The sequence below is a fragment of the Moschus berezovskii genome, chromosome 23 (genome assembly GCF_049115385.1).
Source record: "Moschus berezovskii isolate FMDL1 chromosome 23, NW_MosBer_1.0, whole genome shotgun sequence".
Taxonomy (NCBI): domain Eukaryota; kingdom Metazoa; phylum Chordata; class Mammalia; order Artiodactyla; family Moschidae; genus Moschus; species Moschus berezovskii.
In genome coordinates, this window is record NC_142482.1 from 40,713,602 (window position 1) to 40,737,653 (window position 24,052).

Below are 24,052 nucleotides of genomic sequence, written 5' to 3' on the forward strand. Positions count from 1 at the left end.
CAGTCGTGTCCGACTCTCCGCGACCCCATGAACCACAGCACTCCAGGCCTCCCTGTCCATCACCAACTCCCGGAGTTCACTCAGACTCATGTCCACAGAGTCGGTGATGCCATCCAGCCATCTCATTCTCTGTCGTCCCCTTCTCCTCCCGCCCCCAACCTTTCCCAGCATCAGAGTCTTTTCCAGTGAGTCAACTTGTCGCATGAGGTGGCCAAAGTATTGCAGTTTCAGCTTTAGCATCAGTCCTTCCAATGAACACCCAGGATTGATCTCCTCTAGAATGGACTGGTTGGATCTCCTGGCGGTACAAGGGACTTTCAAGAGTCTTCTCCAGCACCACAGTTCAAAAGCATCAATTCTTTGGTGATCAGCTTTCTTCACAGTCCAACTTTCACATCCATACATGACCACGGGAAAAACCATAGCCTTGTAGGAGTGGAATTATTGCACGTCTTTACCATGAGATGCCAAATTGTTCTCCAGAGTGATTGTATGAATTTATATTTATGATCCAACTCCCCACCCCCACCCCATGCACCCTTAAAGCTATGACATAGTGTTCTAGCTTTCTTCTTACCACACTGGCTGTTCCTTCTTGATCTCCTTTGCTGGCTCCTTTTTCTGTAAATTTTGGCATGTTTAAGAGGTTTTCCTGGGCTTCTTATTCTGTTCTTACTAACTTACTAATTGCTCTAGTTCTATCCAGTCCCAGGATTTTAAATATCATCTATACACAGATGGCTTCCAAATATGTATCCCTGCATATTTTCATGGGCTTCCCAGGTGGTTCAGTGGTAAAGAATCTACCTGCCAATGCAGGAGATGCAGGAGACCAGTGTTCGATCCCTGGGTCCGGAAGATCCCTTGGAGGAGGAAATGGTAACCCAGTCCAGTACTCTTGCCAGGAAAATTCCATGGACAGAGGAGCCCAGCCAGCTACAGTTCAAGGGGTCTCAAAGAATTGGACTCAGCTGGCTGGATGGCATCACCGACTCGATGGACATGAGTTTGAGTGAACTCCGGGAGTTGGTGATGGACAGGGAGGCCTGGTGTGCTGTGATTCATGGGGTCACAAAGAGTCGGACACGACTGAGCGACTGAACTGAACTGAACTGAGAACCTCCAGATATTCAAGCTGGATTTAGAAAAGGCAGAGGAACCAGAGATCAAATTGTCAACATCCATTGGATCATAGAAAAAGCAAGAGAGTTCCAGAAAAGCATCTACTTCTGTTTTATTGACTACGCCAAAGCCTTTGACTGTGTGGATCACAACAAACTGGAAAATTCTTAAAGAGATAAGAATACCAGACCACCTGACCTGCCTCCTGAGAAATCTGTATGCAGGTCTGGAAGCAACAGTTAGAACTGGACATGGAACAATGGACTGGTTCCAAATTGGGGAAGGAGTACGTCAAGGCTGTATATTGTCATCCTGCTTATTTAACTTATATGCAGAATACATCATGCAAAATGCTGGGCTGGATGAAGCACAAGCCAGAATCAAGATGTCGGGAGAAATATTAGTAACCTCAGATATGCAGATGACACCACCCTTATGGCAGAAACCAAAGAGAAAGTGAATAACCTCTTTATGAAAGTGAAAGAGGAGAGTGTAAAAGCTGGCTTAAAACTCAACATTCAAAAATCTAAGACTTGGCACCCAGTCCCATCACTTTCTGGCAAATAGATGGGGAAACAATGGAAACAGTGAGATCCTATTTTCTTGGGCTCCAAAATCACTGCAGATGGTGACTGCAGCCATGAAATTAAAAGACACTTGCTCCTTGGAAGAAAAGCTATGACCAACCTAGACAGTATATTAAAAAGCAGACATTACTTTGCCAACAAAGGTCTGTCTAGTCAGCTATGGTTTTTCCAGCAGTCATGTATGGATGAGAGCATTGGACCATAAAGAAGCCTGAGCGCCAAAGAATTGATGCACTTTTACTGTGGAGTTGGAGAAGATTCTTGAGAGTCCCTTGGACAGCAAGGAAATCAACCCAGTCAATCCTAAAGGAAATCAGTCCTGACTGTTCATTGTAAGGAATGGAGTTGAAGCTGAAGCACCAGTACTTTGGCCACCTCATGCAAAGAACTGACTCATTAAAAAAGTTCGTGATGCTGGGCAAGAAATGGAAGGCAGGAGGAGCAGGGGAAGACAGAGGATGAGATGGTTGGATGGCATCACCGAATCTATGGACATGAGTTTGAGCAAGCTCCGGGAATTGGTTATGGACAGGGAAGCTTGGCGTGATGCAGTCCGTGGGGTCGCAAAGAGTCAGACACAACTGGGTGAGTGAACTGAACAATAAGGGCAGGTGCTAAGAAATGTAATAATATAGAAATAATATAGAAAATGATTATATTCTACACAGATGATTTTACAATTTATAAAAAATGCATTACACAAAAGAGAAACAAGCCTTCAGAATGGGAGAAAATAATAGCAAATGAAGCAACTGACAAATAATTAATCTCAAAAATATACAAGCAACTCCTGCAGCTCAATTCCAGAAAAATAAATGACCCAATAAAAAATTGGGCCAAAGAACTAAACAGACATTTCTCCAAAGAAAACATACAGATGGCTAACAAACACATGAAAACATGCTCAACAGCACTCATAATCAGAGAAATGCAAATCAAAACCACAATGAGGTACCATTTCACGCCAGTCAGAATGGCTGCTATCCAAAAGTCTACAAACAATAAATGCTGGAGTGGGTGCAAAGAAAAAGGAACCCTCTTACACTGTTGGTGGGAATGCAAACTAGTACAGCTACTATGGAGAATAGTGTGGAGATTCCTTGAAAAACTGGAAATAGAACTGCCATACGACCCAGCAATCCCACTCCTGGGCATACACACCGAGGAAACCAGAATTGAAAGAGATACATGTACTCCAATGTTCATCGCAGCGCTGTTTATAATAGCCAGGACATGGAAGCAACCTAGATGTCCATCTGTAGACGAATGGATAAAAAAGCTGTGCTACATATACACAATGGAGTATTACTCAGCCATTAAAAAAATACATTTGAATCAGTTCCAATGAGGTGGATGAAACTGGAGCCTATTATACAGAGTGAAGTAATCCAGAAAGAGAAACACCAATACAGTATACTAACGCATATATATGGAATTTAGAAAGATGGTAACGATAACCCTGTATAGAGATAGAAAAAGAGATGCTCGGGACTGGTGCACTGGGATGAACCAGAGGGATGGTATGCAGAGGGAAGTGGGAGGGGGGTTCAAGATGGGGAACACATGTACACCCATGGCGGATTCATGTCAATGTATGGCAAAACCAATACAATATTGTAAAGTAATTAGCCTCCAATTAAAATAAATAAATTTTTTAAAAAAACCAATGAACAATAGAAATACTATTATCCCATATACACCATCAGTGGTCTCAGTATTTGACCTTAAGACTATTTAAAAGAATGGATTAAAAGTTCATGTAATCTTGTACTTTCCTGATTAAACAATCCCAAACTTACTTTTCATGGTCTATGCTTCTTGTCTAGTATTTTCAATCTAGTTTTTAATATGTGTGAACCATCTATGTGCCAGTATTATGCCACCATTGCAGGGAATAGAGTTCACATAGTTTCACTCTGGAAACAGTGACCAATTAAACTTGAGGGACTCTGGAATCCCTAGGGGTAAAACAGCACAGAGTATTGTATGAACAGTAAGCCCTTCAGTTAAAGCTAAACTTTCTCTCCATGACTCTATCAATGTTGCTGGTATTTATAAAATCAGCTTCTCCTTGTATTAGGAACTTGCTGAGAAGAGCCAGGGTCAGTCAAAAACACTTGGCTGACCAAAGACACTATCTCTAATATACTTTTACCTCATCATATGAACTTTTCTCATATGTTTTTGATTCAGTCCAGTTATGTGCTAATTTCATTCTCAATCTGTGGGCAAAATGTAGCTGAATAGGAATTTCACAAGAGGTGAGATGTCAAAAAGTCACTGCATTTTTCATCCTGTTTTTGGCCCAAACTTCCTTCAAAACATGGCACAAAGCATGGTGTAGACATCTTTTCAACACTAAAGAAAAGAAAAGGTGAGTGATGTCTACTAAACAGAATTATGCTATTACCATTGAGTGGGAAAGATCTCTCAAGATCATTTCATATACTTCCCTGCCTCTAGGTTGCTTCAGATTCAATAACCAGAGTTCAATTTGCTTCCTGGGAATCTTGAAATAAAGGTCAAATATTTTCAGTGGCTCCAAAAATATTTGTTTTCATTTCACTCTTTTGAATGAATGTTTGCCCATTATATTGTCATACAAAAAAAAAAAAGTCAGTGGGATTTTTTAAGCAAAAAAAAAAAAGAAAAAGGAGTATTTAGGATTCTTTTAATTAGTAGAGGATATAGAAATAAGAGACGAGTTATGATAACAGTGGGATGAAAATGTCCTTTACAAAGAGTAATTTCATTTCTCTGACAATGTAAAAAATGAACTAATGAATGAGCATCATTGACATCAATGACATCAGTTCAGTTCAGTTCAGTTCAGTCTCTCAGTCGTGTCCGACTCTTCGCGACCCCATGAATCACAGCACGCCAGGCCTCCCTGTCCATCACCAACTCCCAGAGTTCACTCAAACTCATGTCCATCGAGTCGGTGATGCCATCCAGCCATCTCATTCTCTGTCGTCCCCGTCTCCTCCCATCCCCAATCTCTCCCAGCGTCAGACTCTTTTCCAGTGAGTCAACTCATCGCATCAGTGACATACGAAATGTGGGAAAGAGTATTGAATAAAAGATGTGAAAAAACAGAAATAGAAAAAAAAAAAGGCTCCTGAGTAAAGTGTTTTTCTCTCTCATGCTTTCAGGCAACTCAATGTTTCCTACTAAACATTGACTTGACTATCATTTACTGGGAAACAATGTATTCAGTATTATGATAGACACAGAGAAAAAATGACATGCACATTTAATCATTTCATACTATAATATCATAAAATTATAATGTTTTGGCTCTACCAATAGTAATTTGTCTCTTTTTTCATATACATGGGAAGTGGAGATAATGATACATTATTACTATTAATTCTTACTGATAATGATTAATGCTATTAGTGATAACTAGGACATGGCAACCCACTCCAGTGTTCTTGCCTGGAGAATCCCAGGGATGGGGTAGCCTGGTGGGCTGCTGTCTATGGGGTCGCACAGAGTCGGACACGACTGAAGCGACTTAGCAGCAGCAGCAGCAGAAGTTCACATTCACAGCTCTATGCTTCAGAGCTGTCCTAAGTTCAGGTGTGCAGGCCTTGCTGCATTAAACCTACACAATAACTCTCTTATTATCAATACAGAATCTGTGAATTTTGAACACAAGGATATTCACCAATTTGCCCAGAACCATACTCAGAGAGTAAACAATCTGCCTGTAATGCCGGAGACCTGGGTTTAATCCCTAGGTTGGGAAGATCCTCTGGAGAAAGGTATAGCTACCCACTCCAGTATTCTTGCCTGGAGAATCCCACGAATAGAGGAGCCTGAAAGGCTACAGTCCACGGGGTTGCAAAGAGTTGGACTTGACTGTGAGACTAACACGTTCACTTATACAGATCAGATATAAAATGCTGGGAGATTCTAGCTTCAGAGGCAATGTTCTGAAAATCTAACTTTCAAGGCGATTTTTTTAAAACATTACCTAGTGAGTAGACAGGAGCAGGAAATGGCACCCCACTCCAGTACTCTTGCCTGGAAAATCCCATGGATGGCAGAGCCTGGTAAGCTACAGTCCATGGGGTCGTCAAGAGTTGGACATGACTGAGCGACTTCTCTTTGACTTTTCACTTTCGTGCATTGGAGAAGGAAATGGCAACCCACTCCAGAGTTCTTGCCTGGAGAATCCCAGGGACGGAGGAGCCTGGTGGGCTGCCGTCTATGGGGTCGCACAGAGTCAGACACGACTGAAGCGACTTAGCAGCAGCAGCAGCAGTGAGTAGACAAAGTAGCATTTCCGTTTTGATTTGTTTCTTTATTGATGAAAAATTGCACATCTTTTCTATTTTCACCTTTGCTTCATGTTTGTTCTTGTCCAACCTGTCTATTTATATCCACTGTTCTTTTTTTATTGGAGTTTTGGCCTTTTTTCATAATTATTATGTACTAATTACTTATATTTTAATATGTTAACCATTTTTGCCATAAACTGCACATTTTTCATCTTGACCATCTTTTATCAATGTATGAACTTTTTTATGTGAAAATTTAAATGTACACACAAATAAGTCAAATCTTACATCCTTTTCTATTTTTCAACTGAGAGTGTATTATTGGTGTTTACTAAATAATGTATATCTGTAGCTAAAACCAAAACTAAAACTCCATGTAATGGAAAGAATTATAGATCTTAGCACCATCTCTATTCATTCTCATGTAGGCATCCCATGCTAAAGTTTGGCTTATGTATCAGTACTAACTTGGGGAAAAAAGTATTCCACTCTTTTGTAAAATATGTCAATTCTTCTTATTTTATCTTAAGTCAATCTAGCAGTGTTATCTATTTTTATTCTTGTAAATTTAATGGGGTAGATCTAAGCAATGACTATTTAAACATGCTAAGTAGACTGAAGGAATTTAGGTGCCCTTGGGTCATATAACTAAATAATTGATAAATTCCACAGATTGAAGAAAATCAACTTTATTTGATTTTTAGCTCTCTGATTCCATTGTTCACAACTGTTGTGTCTTCCTTTTTTTGCTTTCTCTATATTTAGGTAGAATTAAGGTATATATAAAAATGAATGGCCTTTAAATCCTGGTTTTGAGTCTTGGCCTTAAGATTACAGAATGTGCAAATTATTTATTCTCATTGAGTCACAGTAGCAATAAAATGTAGATCATATCCATTTATTAGGGTTTTGGATTACTCAGCATTTTGAGCATGGATTAAAACCTACTGGGTTAAAAGAGCATTTATTCTTAAAATACTTATTAAGGCAAGTTAGCAGTATAAGAAAAGGGAGAATTAAAATGTATTGAGCACATGTAACTGTCCATGTTTTATGCATATAGCTTCATATTATTGGCATTTAAATGTGATTATTTGCTTCATAAAGTCAAACATAAATACTAAAACAGAAGACCTATTTTCTAACCATACAATACCCATATTATATTTCACAGGGTTCTATTTAATTGACTATACATTTGGTGTTGAATCATTCACTATGATTATCCTAAATTCAGTCCTGTTACAATAAGAGTAGTCAATATTATCTATTGACCACTTTCCTATTTTATCCATTTTAGGAATGAAAAATAAGTGTGTCATCATGAACTGGGCAAATGAGAGCTCCCCGAAAGAATTTGTACTACTTGGCTTTTCAGACAAGCCCTGGCTACAAAAACCTCTTTTTGTGTTACTATTAATGTCATACACAACCACCATCTTTGGCAATGTGTCCATTATGATGGTGTGCATTCTGGATCCCAAGCTTCACACTCCCATGTATTTCTTCCTTACTAATCTGTCCATCTTAGATCTCTGTTACACCACAAGCACAGTCCCTCATATGCTGACAAATATTTCTCACAACAAGAAAACTATCAGCTATGCTGGTTGTGTGGCCCAGCTCATCATCTTCCTGGCCTTGGGTGCTACTGAGTGTCTCCTCCTTGCTGTTATGTCCTTTGACAGGTATGTGGCGATTTGCAGGCCCCTCCACTATGTTGTCATCATGAACCCTTGGTTCTGCTTGAGGATGATAGCTTTCTCCTGGTTCACTGGCTTCAGCAACTCAGTGCTTCAGTCCTCCTTGACCCTTAACATGCCACGGTGTGGTCATCAAGAAGTGGACCACTTTTTCTGTGAGGTTCCTGCCCTTCTCAAGTTGTCGTGTGCTGACACAAAGCCTATTGTTGCTGAGCTTTTTTTCTTCAGCGTGTTAATTCTGCTAATTCCAGTGACATTGATCCTCATCTCCTATGGCTTCATAGCTCAAGCAGTATTGAGAATCAAATCGGCAGAAGGACGACGAAAAGCTTTTGGGACATGTGGGTCTCACATGGTTGTAGTCTCTCTCTTTTTTGGAACAGGCATATACATGTATCTACAACCACCTTCTTCCACCTCTAAGGACTGGGGGAAAATCGTTTCTCTCTTCTATGGAATATTCACACCCATGTTGAACCCCCTCATCTATAGCCTTAGAAATAAAGATATGAAGGAGGCCTTTAAGAGGCTGATGCTGTTAACATTTTACTATAAAAAGTAAGAAGTGTTCCATTGTGATAAGAACCTTCTGAGTCTTTTTTTCTCTTGAAAATAGTGATAAGGTTTCAACTAATTTTTCTATTTTTCAGGCTCTTACTAGTTTATGGAATTAGGCCAACAGTTAGAAAATTTTCCTTGCTTCAGGAAGCAATGCTGAGACCATAAGCTATATTTTTCTAAATTAAAAGCTCCTTTGCTTTCTATAAGGTTCCTCAGTGCACTTTGTTTCTTGAGACCAAGCCATGCTAATTCCCTCCTGTCAATGCCTAACTATTCAGAACACTTAGATGGTTTACCTTCCCACTTATACTATATGTTAGAGAACTATATTGTCTACCACCTTAGATAGGGAGTTCCATATCTTTCTGACTAAATGACCAGCAATCCCAAGACAGAAGTTTTCCCATAGCATACAAGTCCTCATATGCACCCTTCAGAACAGTTTCAAGCATGTAGTCTGTCTCAAAGTTAGTAATAGCTGGCTTTAAACTAGCTAAGTGTGTGCATATCATCCTAGAAACTGGACATATCAGTTGAATTTTTAAAATATTTATTTATTTATTTTTCACTGTGTTGGGTCTTCGTTGCTACACACAGGCTTTCTCTAGTTGGGGTGAGTGGGGCCTACACTGCGGTTGCAATGAGAGGACTTATTGCAGTGGCTTCTCTTGTTGTGGAGCACAAGTTCTAGGGCACGTGGGCTTCAGTAGTTGTGGCACACAGGCTTAGTTGCTTTCTGGCATATGGGATCTTCCTGGGTCAGGGATCAAACCAGTGTCCCTTGCATTGCAAGGCAGGTTCTTAACCACTGGGCCATCAAGGAAGCCCTCAGCTGAATTTTATTTCCAACCCTCTTTTTAATTCATCCCTTTAGTTCTGATGAATTTCATTTTTTTCTTTCTTCCTTCATTCCCCAAATCCTTACTTGTCCCAAGTTCTGCACCAAGCACACAGGATCTCCCCTAAATTATGATGCTATTTATAAAAATAATAGAAAATTTTTCTAATATTGATCTGAATTAATTCACTTTATTTGGGTAGTCACTCAATAAGTATCTATTGATCACTAGGTAGCACTAGACCAGAGAGAAAACAATCATAGTTCCTCTACCAAAAAATACTCTAGTTCTCAGAGGAAATGACTCTTAAACTCAGATACTTAAATGATTACTTGCAGTTAGCAATGTAAGGGCATAGATGGGACAACATTTTAGGCAGCAGAGAAAAGGTTACAAAACACATACAAAAAGGGGCTGGAGATGATAACTGAAGTCTGGACTTTATCCAGTTATGAAAGCAGGATACTCAGAGCACAGAAGGTAGCAGTAGTGCAAACTATCTAAAAATGTATGTACAGACTATGGCAGAATATATAATAAGCGTGTGTTTACTAAATGTGACATTTCAAATAAATGGGGAAGAAGTTTAAATATATGGAGTTTAAAATGTTTGTTTAGAATGAAAAGAAAGCAATAAGCATTTCAAGACACTGTAAACAAATGAATACAATTATATCTCAGTATAGGTGCCATTTTTTAAATTTCCCAACCATTTTGTACCACTGCCATCTCTTTTTGAATATATGATAGACATTTCCAACTCAACACAATCAAAAGCTGAACACCTACTCTCTCTACCACAAAGTCCTCTTCTAAAACTATTTTAGTAAGTGGATTCACTTGTTGTGAATTTGCAAATCAGAAACCATTAGCCATATCTTACACCATCCACTGCATAATTTTCCATATCAAAACCATTACCAAGACAAATCAGTCATTAATCTTTTGTACCTCCCACCTCTCCATTCCTTTCCATCTTCACACTCCCAGTTCCATACTCTTTTTCTAGACCTATCTTATTGCCTGATTTATCTTTATTCATTACTGCCAACTCTCTGCAGCACACCTCAGTTCAGTTCAGTCGCTCAGTCGCTCAGTCGTGTCCGGCACTTTGCGACCCCATGGTCTGCAGCACGCCAGGCCTCCCTGTCCATCACCAACTCCTGGAATTTACTCAAACTCATGTCCATTGCGTAGGTGATGCCATCCAACCATCTCATCTTCTGTCGTCCCCTTCTCCTCCTGCCTTCAATCTTTTCCAGATTCAGGGTCTTTTCAAATGAGTCAATTCTTCGCATCAGGTGGCCAAATTATTGGAGTTTCAGCTTCAGCATCAGTCCTTCCAATGAATAGTCAGGACTGATTTCCTTTAGGATGGACTGGTTGGATCTCTTTGCTGTCCACGGGGCTCTCACAAGTCTTCTCCAACATCACAGTTCAAAAGCACACTTTCTGAAATACAGCCAGGGTCATCATTTCAATGCAAACATGATCATTCCATTCTTCCTACTTGCACTGGAGATTATCCGTGGCTTTCCATTGTTCATGAGTTAAACATAAAAGTTCATTTCTCAGCCGTACAGCCTTCTGTCTTGCACTTAGCATTTTTCCTTAAAGCACAGAATATTTGAGCATTCTTATCCTTCCACACCTGGCATGCTGCAGACGATGGAGTTGCAAAGAGTTGGACACAACTGAGCAACTGAACTACAACAAATCCTTCCACCTAATTACTAACGGCTCAGGCTTCATCATTTATTAGAAAATCTTTTTGTGGTCTCTCTGATTTAGTCAAATACCCACAGATTTACTTGCTCACCATGTACCTCTCATTTGTGGCATTTATCTTTTTAAGTGATCATCTGATAAGTGCCTTTACCTACTACTACTAGACTGTAACAAAGAGCCAAGTTTGGTTTTCCTCACCAAGACACTCACAAAACTTAATTTTGGAGACAAAAATTAAAATATCTGTCGTCAAAACTATGGATAATTTTAGCTAATATCCAAATTTTCATTTATTCTTTTAAAACAATTTTCAGAGATATAAAACTCTCTGGGGTGAGGAAAGTGGTCATATGAAATTCCATGGTGGGATATAAACTTAAATTCTCAAAGGCTAAAGAAATTGAATTTCTCTGTAAAAACAAAAATCTAGTGACTGTCACATATAATACTATAATGTCACATAGTAATCATTTCTTTTTCAAAAATTAGATAAATGCATTACTCTATTTTAGAAAAGCAAACAGTTTTATGGAAGAGAAATCATCCTTTAACATTGTTGGCATATTAGTTTATCCCTCTAGAAATAAAGGTTGTAGTTTCTCTTCACTTGCATTATATATTACTAATATACCTGCTGCTGCTGCTGCTAAGTCACTTCAGTCGTGTCCGACTCTGTGTGACCCCATAGACGGAAGCCCACCAGGCTCCCCCCATCCCTGGGATTCTCCAGGCAAGAACACTGGAGTGGGTTGCCATTTCCTTCTCCAATGTGTGAAAGTGAAAAGTGAAAGCGAAGTCGCTCAGTCGTGTCCGACCCTTAGCGACCCCACGGACTGCAGCCTACCAGGCTCCTCCATCCATGGGATTTTCTAGGCAAGAGTACTGGAGTGGCTTGCCATTGCCTTCTCCAACTAAGAACTAATACCTAGGTTCTTATTTATTAAATGAAAGATTCTTTAAATTCTATAGCAGTTTACAGTTTTCAAAAGTTTCACACACATGATTCCATAAAATCCCATAAAACCCTTTTTTCCTACCCTTATATTGCCCTTTCCACTTTCCTCTCCACACTGATAACCATTAGCCTGTCCTCTGTATCTGTGAGTCTGCTTCTTTATTGCTAGTCACTAGTTTTTGTGTTTTTTAAGTCCCACACATAAGTGATATCATACAGTATTTGCCTTTCTCTGTCTGACCTATTTCACATAGAATAATGCCCTCCAAGTCTATCCATACTGCTGGAGATGGCAAATTTTAATTATTTTTGCTATATCTCCTTGAGCAAGGGAAACGAAGGCAAAATTTTTAAGATAGAATTACATCAAACAAAAAAATCCTTTCCACAACAAAGGAAACTTTCAACAAAACAAAAAGACTGTCTACTGCACACAATATATCTGACAAGAAGTTAATATTCAAAATATGCAAAGAAAGCATAACTCAAAAAATCTGATTAAAAAAATGGGTTCAGTTCAGTTCAGTTCAGTCACTCAGTCGTGTACGACTCTTTGCGACCCCATGAACCACAGCACGCCAGGCCTCCCTGTCCATCACCAACTTCTGAAGAACCTAAATAGACATTTTCCAAAAAATTCCATACAAATGACTTACATTCAAAAGATGTTCAAAACCACTAATCATCAGATAGAGGCAAATCAAAACCACAATGAGATATCTCCTCACACCTATCAGAATGGCTATTATCAGATGAATAACAAATACCAAATGTTGGCGAGGATGTGGAAAAAAGGGAACCCTCATGCACTGTTGGTGGGAATGTAAATTGGTGTAGCCATAGTGGAAAACATATGGAGGTTCCTCAAAATATTAAAAACAGAAAATTAAATTTAAAAAAGATTCTAGAGCAAAACACTGTCTCAGAAAATAAATAGAATTACCATATGATCCATAAATTCCACTCCTGGGTATTTATCAAAGGAAAAATAAATTACTAATTCAAAAAGATATATGTAAAACTCATTCACTTTGCTTGCTATACAGCAGAAACTAATACAGCATTAGAAATCCAATAAAAGTTAATTTAAAAATTAAAAAATGAAGTACCTCCAAACCACTCCCCCCCCAAAAAAAATGATATATGCACCCTTATGTTCATCTGCAGATTAATTTACAATAGCCAAGACATGGAAGCAACCTACATGCCCATCAGTAGATAAGTAGATAAATAAGTAATGGATATATATACAATGGACTATTAGACAAAGAATGAAATCTTGCCATTTGTGACAACATGGATGGGCCTAGAGGGTATTGTGAGAAGTGGAACAAGTCAGATAGAGAGAGACAGCATGATTTCACTGACATGTGGATCTAAAAATAGTACAAATATACAGACATGACTGAACAGAAACAGAGTCCTAGATACAGAGAACACGTAGGTAGTTGCCAGATGGGAGGGCGTCGGAGGGAGGAAAAAGCAGCTGAGGGAAATTAAGGCACAAATCTACAGCTACAAAATAAATGCATCATGGGTATAAAATGTACAGTGTGAAGCATACAGTCAATAGCTGTGTAATAGCTTCATTGATGATAGATGGTAACTAGATTTACTGTGGTGATCATTTTGAAATGTATAAAAATGTGCTGTGCACCAGGAACTCATTCAGTGTTGTAGTTCAATTATACTTCAACAAACAAACTCACAGAAACAGATCAGATTTGTTATTATTAGGGGTAGGGTATGAGGTGGGAGAGAATTGGATAAAAGTGGTCAAAATGTACAAATTTCCAATTTTAAGATAAATAAGTTATAGGGACATAATGCACAACAGGATTAATATAATTAATATTGTCGTATGTTATATATTATAGTTGTTAAGAGAGTAAATCCTCAGAGTTTCAGGACAAGAAAAAATATTTTTAATTTCTTTTATTTTGTATCTTTGTGAGATAATGAATGTACACTAAATTTACTGTGGTCATCATTTCATGATATATCATTATCTGTACAACTTAAACTTATACAATGCTCTATGTCAATTATATCGCAATAAAACTGACAAAAATTAAAATATAGATGTTAAAATCAGTGGGTTAAAATTTGATCAGGCTCAAGACATTTATATAATTTCAGGCCTTTCCCTTCTAATTACAGTTTAATTTCCAAGGAAAAAATACCATAACTTGTCATAGGAGGGACCTGGGGGACATCACCTTAATCAAGTGACTGAACTTAATAGCATCAACTTTAAGACAAACCAGTCTCATATACTTTTCTGGAATGACTGACTCCTGTGTGGGGAACAAAATAAAGAACATTTTGGAGATAATCAACAAGATTTGAATATAACTTGTGGATTAGATAATAGTACAGGTATATTGCTACAAGATATCCCAGTTTTGATAACTATAGTAGCTATGTAAGAAAATGTGCTATTCTGAGTAACTGTACACTGTACTTGGAAAACTGTTAGACACTGATGAAAGAAATTGAAGGCAACACAAACAGATGGAAAGATAAACTGTGCTTATGGATTGGAAGAATTAATATTGCTAAAATGACCCTGGGGAAGACATGGCCAGTGCTCACTTCAGGTCCAGCTTTCTCTCCAAACACCCTGGGCACACCCAGACAGCACAGGGATGAACCCACACAAAGACTCACCTCCAAAACTGAAATAGGTAACATTTCCACATAACTTCACTGAGACACAGAGAGTTAAACAAAATAAGATGACAAAAGAATATGTTTTAAATGAAAGATCAAGAAACACCCTGGAAAAGACTCTAATGAAACAGATAAATAATTTACCTGATAAAAAGTTCAAGGCAATAGTAATGTTAACTGAACTGGGTAAAAATATAGATCAACACAGTGAGAAATTTACCAAAGAACTGGAAAATATAATAAAGGACCAGTCAGAGCTAAGAATACAATATGTGAAACGTAAACTTCAGTAGGAGAAATTAATAGCAGATTAAATAATATAGAAGAATGTATAAGCCATCTGGAAAAATGAATGCAAATCACCCAATTAGACAGAAAAAAATTTTAAAACAGAAAACCATTTTGTTTGAAATGAGAATAGTTCACAAGAACTCTGGGACAACATCCTGCACATTACCATTCACAATATAGGGACCTCAGAAAAAGGAGAGAGAGAAAGGAGTCAAAAATGTAAATGAAATTAGGGCTGAAACCTCCCTGAACCTGAAGAAGGAAACAGGTATTCAGATATAGGAAGCACAGAGATTTCTATTGTAAAATTTCACTCATATGTGGAATCTAAAAAATAAAACAAACAAGACAAAAACAAACTTATAGGTACAAAGAATAGGAGTTACCAGAAGGGAAGTATATTGGGACCTGAGTAAAATGGGTGAAGGGGGTCAACTGTAAGATGATGAACAGCAAGTAGACTTGTGATGGTGATCACTTTCTAGTGTATACAGATGTCGAATTATAATGTTGTACACGTGAAAATTATATAATTGTTTAAAACCACCAATGAAAATTTTGTTTTGCCACATATCAGTTTGCCCTTTGTGAGTTATTTCACTAGTATTTCGATCATTCTGGAGCCAAGTTTACTGACATACTGCAAATAAGCATCAATCTATTACTTCTCTATTACAGATAAGTTTCATTACAGCAAATTTTTGTCTGTAATTTTTTCAGTGTTATATTTGAAGCAACAGGGAAAGTGACTGATACACAGCAGGTACTCAACAAATATTTATTGCTTAAATAAGTGAATGAAACACTGAAACATTAATTTCTTCTTGACACATTTTTAATTGTTTAAACCAAATGTGGAACTTTAACATAGTCAGCATTAGGTCAGGGATGTGAGAGTTGGACTATGAAGAAGGCTGATTGTCGAAGAATTGATGCTGTTGAACTGTGGTGTTGGAGAAGACTCTTGAGAGTCCCTTGGACTGCAAGGAGATCCAACCAGTCCATTCTAAAGGTCAATCCTGGGTGTTCATTGGAGGGACTGATGCTAAAGCTGAAACTGCAATACTTTGGCCACCTCATGCGACGAGTTGACTCACTGGAAAAGACTCTGATGCTGGGAAAGGTTGGGGGCGGGAGGAGAAGGGGACGACAGAGAATGAGATGGCGGGATGGCATCACCGACTCTATGGACATGAGTTTGGGTGAACTCCGGGAGTTGGTGATGGACAGGGAGGCCTGGCGTGCTGTGATTCATGGGGTCGCAGGGAGTCGGACACAACTGAGCGAGTGAACTGAACTGAACTGAACTGAACTGTGGGAGAAATATTTGAAGATAAGAGCCTTTTTGTTCCTTAAAAGTAATATCAGAAGGTGACTGACTCTTCTCTCTGTTGTGTAGAAATAAAATTATTTGCAGGAATCTCAAGAAATAATATCCTGAGGAAAAAAATAAAAGAAAAATGTATCTTGAGCCCCAAAATAATTGTCTTAAATTTTCTCTGTTATCCAAGATTTTCCATGAAATTTTTTAGGTAGATTGCATTTTCTAGGATTCTTAGTCCTAAATTCATTCAACAAGGAAAATGCCAAAATTTATCATTTCATTTTACTATGGCAAGAAGAAAGAAAGTAGTATACCCGCTAGGGAATTTCTATTGTGTTTCTTGCCAAAAAATTTCCACTGAGGTTTATTACCTGTATGGAGAAAATGTCCCACAGCTTTACATAAAGAGGAAGAACCTTTCCTGAGCAATTATTTTAGAGTAAAATGGGCTTTCATATCTAAACATATTTAAGATGCTTCAAATCAAATAAACATAATGTTAAGGACCTACAATAAGAAGTAAAGACCTACAATAAAAAGTAAACGTACTGAACACAGAGAGAATATACAGTCCTTATCTCCAAGTAATCCTGATGGAAAGTAAATATCAATGTCAATAAAGGGAAGTACTACCATTGAATATCAACATTGATTTAAAGTAAGTATTATATGTAAGTGACTGTAATCTGTTTAGCTTGATTGATTTATATCATTTTGTACAACTTTTTGTGCAAAGCTGAATACTAAAAAAATGTGTAAGTAAATTAGCAACTTTAGTATTAATAGTATTGAAATGCTCCTATTTTGGAAAAATAAATCTAGAGATACTGTTTATGTTAGCAGTCTTTTTCATTATTTTAAATATATGTGTGCTGACTTAAAATCATTAACATCATGTAAAGGCAAGGGATATGAGTAATTTGTGGAAATGAAAGGGAAGAAAATGCAAATCTTATGAGACGTCTTTCGGTGGAGATAAGTACAATGTTAATATTTGGATACAACCTAAGAAAGGTTAATTAGAAGACAGAGACTCCCAATCAACCTGGACACTACATTTCATGAAAATAACTAACCAAACATTAAGTATTATTTACAAAAGTGTAGCCACACATATTGGATTGGTTAATCCTAATAGCACAGCAAGGTAGATAAGTGAGGTTCCAAATGTTTAAGTAGTGCATAAAAGATACATTTGTTAATCATTACAGTGAAATGGATCCAGTTTTCTGATTTCATATCCTACTACACCAGTGCTTTTTCAAACATTTTACCATTGCCTAAAGCAAGTTTTATATTTTATATAATAAGCCCAGTCACACGTGTATACATATACTCACACTTGTAATGGAAACAAATATAAAATCAATAAAATGGTATATAAATGTTAAATGTGTGATAGATTACAACTCACAGTATGAAAAGCACTAACATATATCATACTGTATTTTTAAGAACCGATATCTTTAATAATCTTATATAGCTGGTCTGTACAATCAGTTACTGCCTGTCATGTTTTTTTAAGTTCTGAGCATGTTGCGAGGAGTCATTTTCTTTTAGTTGTATGTTTCTTTTAGTTGTATGACAAAATTTTACTTTGTCAAAAGTCATTTTAGGATTTGAGGCATAGGATTAAGGAAAAGCACTATGTCTTATTTCTGTGTAAAGCAGATGAATCCAGCTGGAGCCCAGTGAATTCTGAAATTATCCAGAAATCAACTCAAACATTCAACCAGAGAATGATGAAGCTCAACTGAGTAAGGAGGAAGGAAATGAACACAGGCAGTAAGTAAATCAGCATGGGTGGTTCTTGGGAAACAGTCTTCTATTTTTTTATTTTCTCTAATATAAGAGCAATTGTGAGTCCCCCTTTCTCTAATAATTAAACTATGAAAATTTGCTATATTTCATTTCCTACGTAAAATATCAAGATTTGTTAGTCTTCCTTTGAGGTGTACTACAAAATCATTATTTGGGGCATTTTGTCTCATAATTTTTTATCTTGCAAATATTAAATCACATCACTGGAGTTTCATCACAGAGGAAAATCCCTTCATAACTCATGTTATTTAACTGAATAAATTGACCATCAAGAATATTTAATACTGAAATGCAAATCTTACTTTGACTTAAATCCACAAACAAGAGCAACAGTCATGAATGCAGGCAATGCAAGTACCCCAAAGTTTTTCATTCTCTTGGGTTTCTCTGACCATCCCTGGTTGGAAATGCCACTCTTCACAATAGTGCTTGCTGCTTACATCTGCACACTAGTGGGAAACATCTCGATTATTGTGGTATCCAGGGTAGATCCTCAACTTGACAGCCCCATGTACTTCTTCCTTTCCAACCTCTCCTTCTTGGACCTTTGTTTTACTACAACCACCACCCCTCAACTGCTGCTGAACCTCTGGGGCCCAGATAAGTCTATCACTTATGGAGGCTGTGTGACCCAGTTTTATATGTTTCACTTCCTGGGAGCCACTGAATGCATCCTCTTAGCTGTGATGTCCTTGGATCGTTACGTGGCCATCTGCAAGCCTTTGAGGTACCCAGTTATCATGCAACAGCAACTCTGTATCTTCCTAGTGGTCATGGCATGGTTAAGTGGTTTGGCTAACTCCTTGCTTCAGTCATCCCTCACCATCCAGCTGCCACTTTGTGGCAACAACAAGGTAGATGACTTCCTGTGTGAGGTCCCAGTGATGATCAAGATGTCATGTGCTGACACCACATTCAATGTAGCTATGCTGTCTATTGTGGGCACTTTCTATTCCCTGGTTCCCTTGTCGCTTATTCTTGTCTCCTATGGGTTCATTGTAGCTACAGTGCTCAGAATTCGGTCCTCAGAGGGAAAGAAGAAGGTCTTTAACACATGTAGTTCTCATGTTATTGTTGTATCTCTCTTCTATGGACCGGTAATTAGCATGTACGTGCAACCTTCTTCTACTAACTCCCAGGATAAGAACAAGCTAATGTCCCTTTTCTACAGTTTGGTAACTCCTATGCTTAATCCTTTTATTTATACTTTAAGGAACAAAGACATGAAAAGGGCAATGACGAGGCTTCTTGTCTCATTGTACCACCAAAGAAGAGAATAAACACAGCTATTTTGGGGCTTCATACTCTCCACACAGGGCTTGGAAGAGCCCCTGTTCTAAAAGCACTTCTGATTTTACCTCCTCTCAAAATTCTCTCTAAAATGTAGCTTTTTAATATGTAGCTATCATAATAAAATAAACATATGGTGCAACATTTTAGATGTAATTTATAAAAATATTAAAATTCATATGCATATAAATTGTGTCTTAGAAAGTATTGAAAGACATGTTTTAAAAATATCTCTATGTGACAATTCTTCCCATGTGTATGCACATTTGATGCACCAGGTTGTACTTGCTAGAGGGCTGTTTTTCGGCTTTGGCATACATTACAATCTTTAAACTTTCAAGGACTGACTCCTCTACAGACCTCCTATATCAGAATTTTAAGAAATCACGTCCAGAAAATTATTTTTTGAAACTGCCTCAGTTAACTTTGAAATACATGCAGAATTTGTGAGGACCATCATTGGAAGAACAAATTGAGATATCAACTAGAGACAGAGGTCAGAAGGGATCTCAAATATGGGACAAGGTATAAGCTGACCCTTCCCCTCCAAGATAGGTGACCATTTGCCAAAAGACTGAAGAATTTCAAATGCTCCAAGCTTTAAAAGAAAGATGTAAATGCATAAGCAGAAAAATTAAAAACACAACCCCTAGCAAACACTAAGGCAAATGCAACAATACCAAATTGAATACCTAGACAATATGGTTTCCTTAAAATTAAATGTTCTATGAAATTCAGCTAAGTACTTCAATCAGTAGTGAAACTCTCATTTATGTGCAACAAAATTTTTCAAAATTGGTTTCCTAAAACTAAATTATACAACAAAGAATTGACAATTGAATTGTTACTGTTGATAACTAAATTATCAGTATGGGTAAATAAATATTTTAAACTATCTCAAACAAACCAAAAACAAAAAGAAGAAACTATAAGAAATTATGCAAGAAAACATGATTTATAGAATAGACACATGAAGCCAAATATAAACAACAGAAATGGTAGTTGGATGAAAACAATAGATGGAGGAGAAATATCTAAGTAAATATTCAGAAAATTCCCTGGGAATGAGAGGTTCCAGCCATACGTTAGGCACTCCAGCCCTGGGGTCTGACACCACGGGAAAATAACCCCCCTTAGCCGGTTTGAAAACCAATGGGGCTTAGATCAGAGCTATAAGAAACCAAGACTCCACTCAAAGAGAGCACCCACAGTCATGCTTACTCCTGCTCACAGCTCAGAAGCTACAAACTGAAAACTCCACAGGCTCTGGCCAGCTTGCCAGGATTGCACCAGCAAGACCCCGGCCCACACCAACCTCCAGCTCCAGCCCCTCTCGCCCTGGTGTTGCTCTCCTCTGTAGCAGAGACTGTTGCCAATGAGAAGACCCACACTTAAAGGGAAAGGAGCCGGCTTGGACCCCAGTCATGCCCTGACCAGGGTCAAGGCAGCCATTGCCAGTGTATGTGTCCATACTCACACATGAAAGGAGCAAAAACTAGGGAGGAGAATACTATCACTGGTGGGCATGAGGCCACCTTATTGGCATGGCACCAACTGCTCTCGCCCCAACCCAGCCTCCAACCAAGGCATGCATACTGGGGGAAAAGTGAAACGAGCCCAAAAGTGCAACCTCATGCCCTCAGGCCCAGGCAAGGACTCAATCAAGGTAGAGACAACCATCATACCCAGGAGAAACCCACTCTGTCAGGGCTCCTTGTCTAGCCCCTTGGGCCCTGAACCCACCTCCAAAAGGATGGTGAGCACAAGAGAGCTGCTTACTCCCACTTGACTCTGACTCAAGCCCCTCCTACACCAGCCATACCTCACACCAAGGTGGTGGCTGCCAGCACACACAGAGGGAAGATGGAGCCCATGCTCACTTCAGATCCAGCTCTCCTGCTGAGGCCCCTGGGCACACACAGAATGCCTAAGGATGCCTCAAGACCAGGATAGGTAACTATTTCATCTAATTTGATAAAGACAGAGAAAATTAAGCAAAATGAGAAGACAAAGAACATACCTGAAACAAACCCTAATGAAATGAGATAATTCACCTGACAAAAAGTTCAAAGCAGATCAATCAAATTTGAGATGGCTGCCCTAGATGGGGACTCAGAGAAAATAAAGGAGAATATGTGGGCAGAGATATGCCCTAGGGAGTGAGTGGCTGGAGCTACAGATTGAGTGACCCAGTCCAGGGGTCCTACACAGGGCAGATGAGTCCTCTTGTCTGACCAGAGGATCACTGGGACTAACAGGAGGGCTGTGGGGAGCTTGACTCTGCTGGTGACTAGTGCATATCACTAGCTTACCCTCAAGGCAGGGCAAAGATGGTGGAGTGAAGACTACTCCAGTGGCTCCAGGGTTTCTGGAGAAAGCCTCTGCACATGCCCTGACCCAAGCCAAGCAAACACCTCAGTATCACTTAATTCACACTGCAGTGCAGCACTGGATCTGGGTGTGTCATGACCAAGCAGAATGCTCAGAAATGGGACACAGAGTTGACTCAGTCCCAGGTTGGCATCTGGGTCAGGTGGTGGCCATTGTTGGAGCTTACACAAGCATCACACTGGAAACAACCCAGAACTCTGACAGTGGCCAATTTGCCCCAGTTCACACACTGATACATGCCAAGTGTCCATGTAGGCCCTGCCTTCCCTGTGGTGTGGTTCCATAAAAGGGTAACGTGGCAGAGGCTGGGGGGAATAATCGGCTATAAGAGACAAAGGGGACTTGGATCCAAGACTGCATCTGAGCAGAGTGAGGGAAATATTTGCTGGCCCCTGCCCAGGCAGTACATCAGGGACAATTCGGATCTTTCTACTACCAGCACAAGATAAGAGCCTGCTTGGGCCCTCCCTTGCTTCAGCACTTCCCCACTATGGGGCAAAGGTCCTGGTGAGGGAGAGGAAAAAGCACATTCTTAAAGGGAAAAGAGCCAGCTTGGGCCCAGCCCTGAGGGGTTCTGCTCCAGCAACCTGGGATCAAAAGCCACTCCCAATTAGGAGGTGACAGTCATGAGCAGAGGGGAAATCCCATTTCATACCTAGCTCCAGCTTCAGTGCCTCCATCTTCTACTAAGGTGATGGCTGTTAGTACATCCTGAGGAAAGAAGTGACATATATCCATATCAAATCCAGTTCTCCCACCAAAGAAATCGGGCACATGCAATCCATACAGGGACATTCCCACAGAGTGGCACTCACTTAAGACCACAAAAGGTAATTGTTTTATCTAAATTCATAAAGGTTGAGAAAGCGAAGTGAAATGAAAAGGCAGAGGAACTGGTTTCAATTTAAAAAGCAAGAGAAAACCCCTGAAAAAGTAATAAAACAGAAATAAACAATTTACCAGATATAGAAATCAAAGCACTAGTAATAAGAATGTTAACTGAATTATGGAAAAGAATAGATGAACACAGTGAGAATTTTAACAGGGAACTAGAAACATAAAATACACTCAATCAGAAATGAAGAATTCAATAGCTGAAACAAAAAAAAAAACAGTCAAAGGAATGCAGTCAAAGGAATGAATAGGTGGCTAATTAATACAGAAGAACTCATAAGTGATCTGGAAGATAGGGATAATGGAAATCACTCAATCAGAACAGCAAAAAGAAAAGCAAATTTTAAAAACTGAGAACAGTTTAAAAGCTCTCTGTGACAACATTAAGTGTACCAATATTCACATTTTTTTTAATTGGAGGCTAATTATTTTACAATATTATATTGGTTGGTTTTGCCATACATTGACATGAATCCACCCCGGGTGTACATGAGTTGAGTTCACAGAAGGAAAAGGGAGGATCTAAAACATATTTTATGAGATTATGGATGAAAAGTGCCAAAATATATAGAAGGAAACAAATATACAGGTACAGAAAGGACAGAGGATTCTAAAAAGTTGAACTCAAACAGACCCATACCAAGACATATTATAATTAAAATGGCAAAAGTTAAAGAAAAAGAGAGAATTGTATTACAAATACGGTCAGAGGCAGGAAAAAAGAGTAATATACAAGAAAATCCTTACGGGTTCTCATTGGTTTTCCTGCAGAAACTTTGCAGGTCACAAGCGAGTGGTATGCCATATTTGAAGTGCTGAAAGGGAAAACCTACAACCAGGATATTCTACTGAGCAAGATTATCATTGAGTTGAAGGAGCTGAAGGAGAAATAAAGAATTTCTCAGACAAGTGAAGAGTTTAAAAAAAAAAAAGAGTTTATCACAGCTAAATCGACCCTAAAAGAAATGCTAAAGGTTCATCTCTAAGTGGAAAAAAAATAGGAATCTATAGGAAAGGCAATTATATAGTAAAAGCAGAAGATTAACTACTTACATATAGAGATTAAAAGACAAAAAATTATGAAGTAACTGTAACTACAATAAGCAACTACGCGATCAACAAGAAGGTATAAAATATAACATCCAAAACACAAAATAAGGAAAAAAGGAGTAAAAACTATAGATCTTTCAGAATGTGTTTGAACTTAAATGACTACCAGTTTAAAACAAGTAGATATAGCTATACAAGCCATAGTAATGACAATTCAAAAATCTACAATAGATACACAAAAACAAGGGAGAAAAGAACACAAGAATACTAGCTAAAAAATCAATAGGAAATAATAAAAGAAGAAAAGAACAGAGAATAACTACCAAAACAACCAGAAAATAATAAAATAGCAATAAGTATATACCCATCAATAATTGGGAGAGGGCAATGGCAACCCACTCCAGTACTCTTGCCTGGAGAATCCCATGGACAGAGAAGCCTGGTGGGCTGCAGTCCATGGGGTCACTAGGAGTCGGATATGACTGGGTGACTTCACTTTCCCTTTACACTTTCATGCATTGGGGAAGGAAATGGCAA

At 38.5% G+C, this 24,052-nt stretch overlaps 2 protein-coding genes across 2 annotated transcripts; both read left to right on the forward strand.

Annotated features, from left to right (window-relative positions):
• Positions 1 to 7,318: 7,318 nt before the first annotated feature.
• Positions 7,319 to 8,260, forward strand: LOC129543450 (putative olfactory receptor 2B3). The gene has a single exon (XM_055406558.2). It carries the CDS (start codon positions 7,319 to 7,321, stop codon positions 8,258 to 8,260), a length of 942 nt encoding a protein of 313 aa, XP_055262533.2.
• A 9,965-nt stretch (positions 8,261 to 18,225) lies between these two features.
• LOC129543449 (olfactory receptor 2B11-like) lies at positions 18,226 to 19,170 on the forward strand. Its single transcript, XM_055406557.2, has one exon. The coding sequence runs from the start codon at positions 18,226 to 18,228 to the stop codon at positions 19,168 to 19,170; it is 945 nt and encodes a 314-aa protein (XP_055262532.2).
• Positions 19,171 to 24,052: the final 4,882 nt, after the last annotated feature.

Bases quoted from the DNA above. Each gene is read 5' to 3' on its own strand.
- LOC129543450 (XM_055406558.2), top strand. From the start codon at position 7,319: ATGAACTGGGCAAATGAGAGCTCCCCGAAAGAATTTGTACTACTTGGC.
- LOC129543449 (XM_055406557.2), top strand. From the start codon at position 18,226: ATGAATGCAGGCAATGCAAGTACCCCAAAGTTTTTCATTCTCTTGGGT.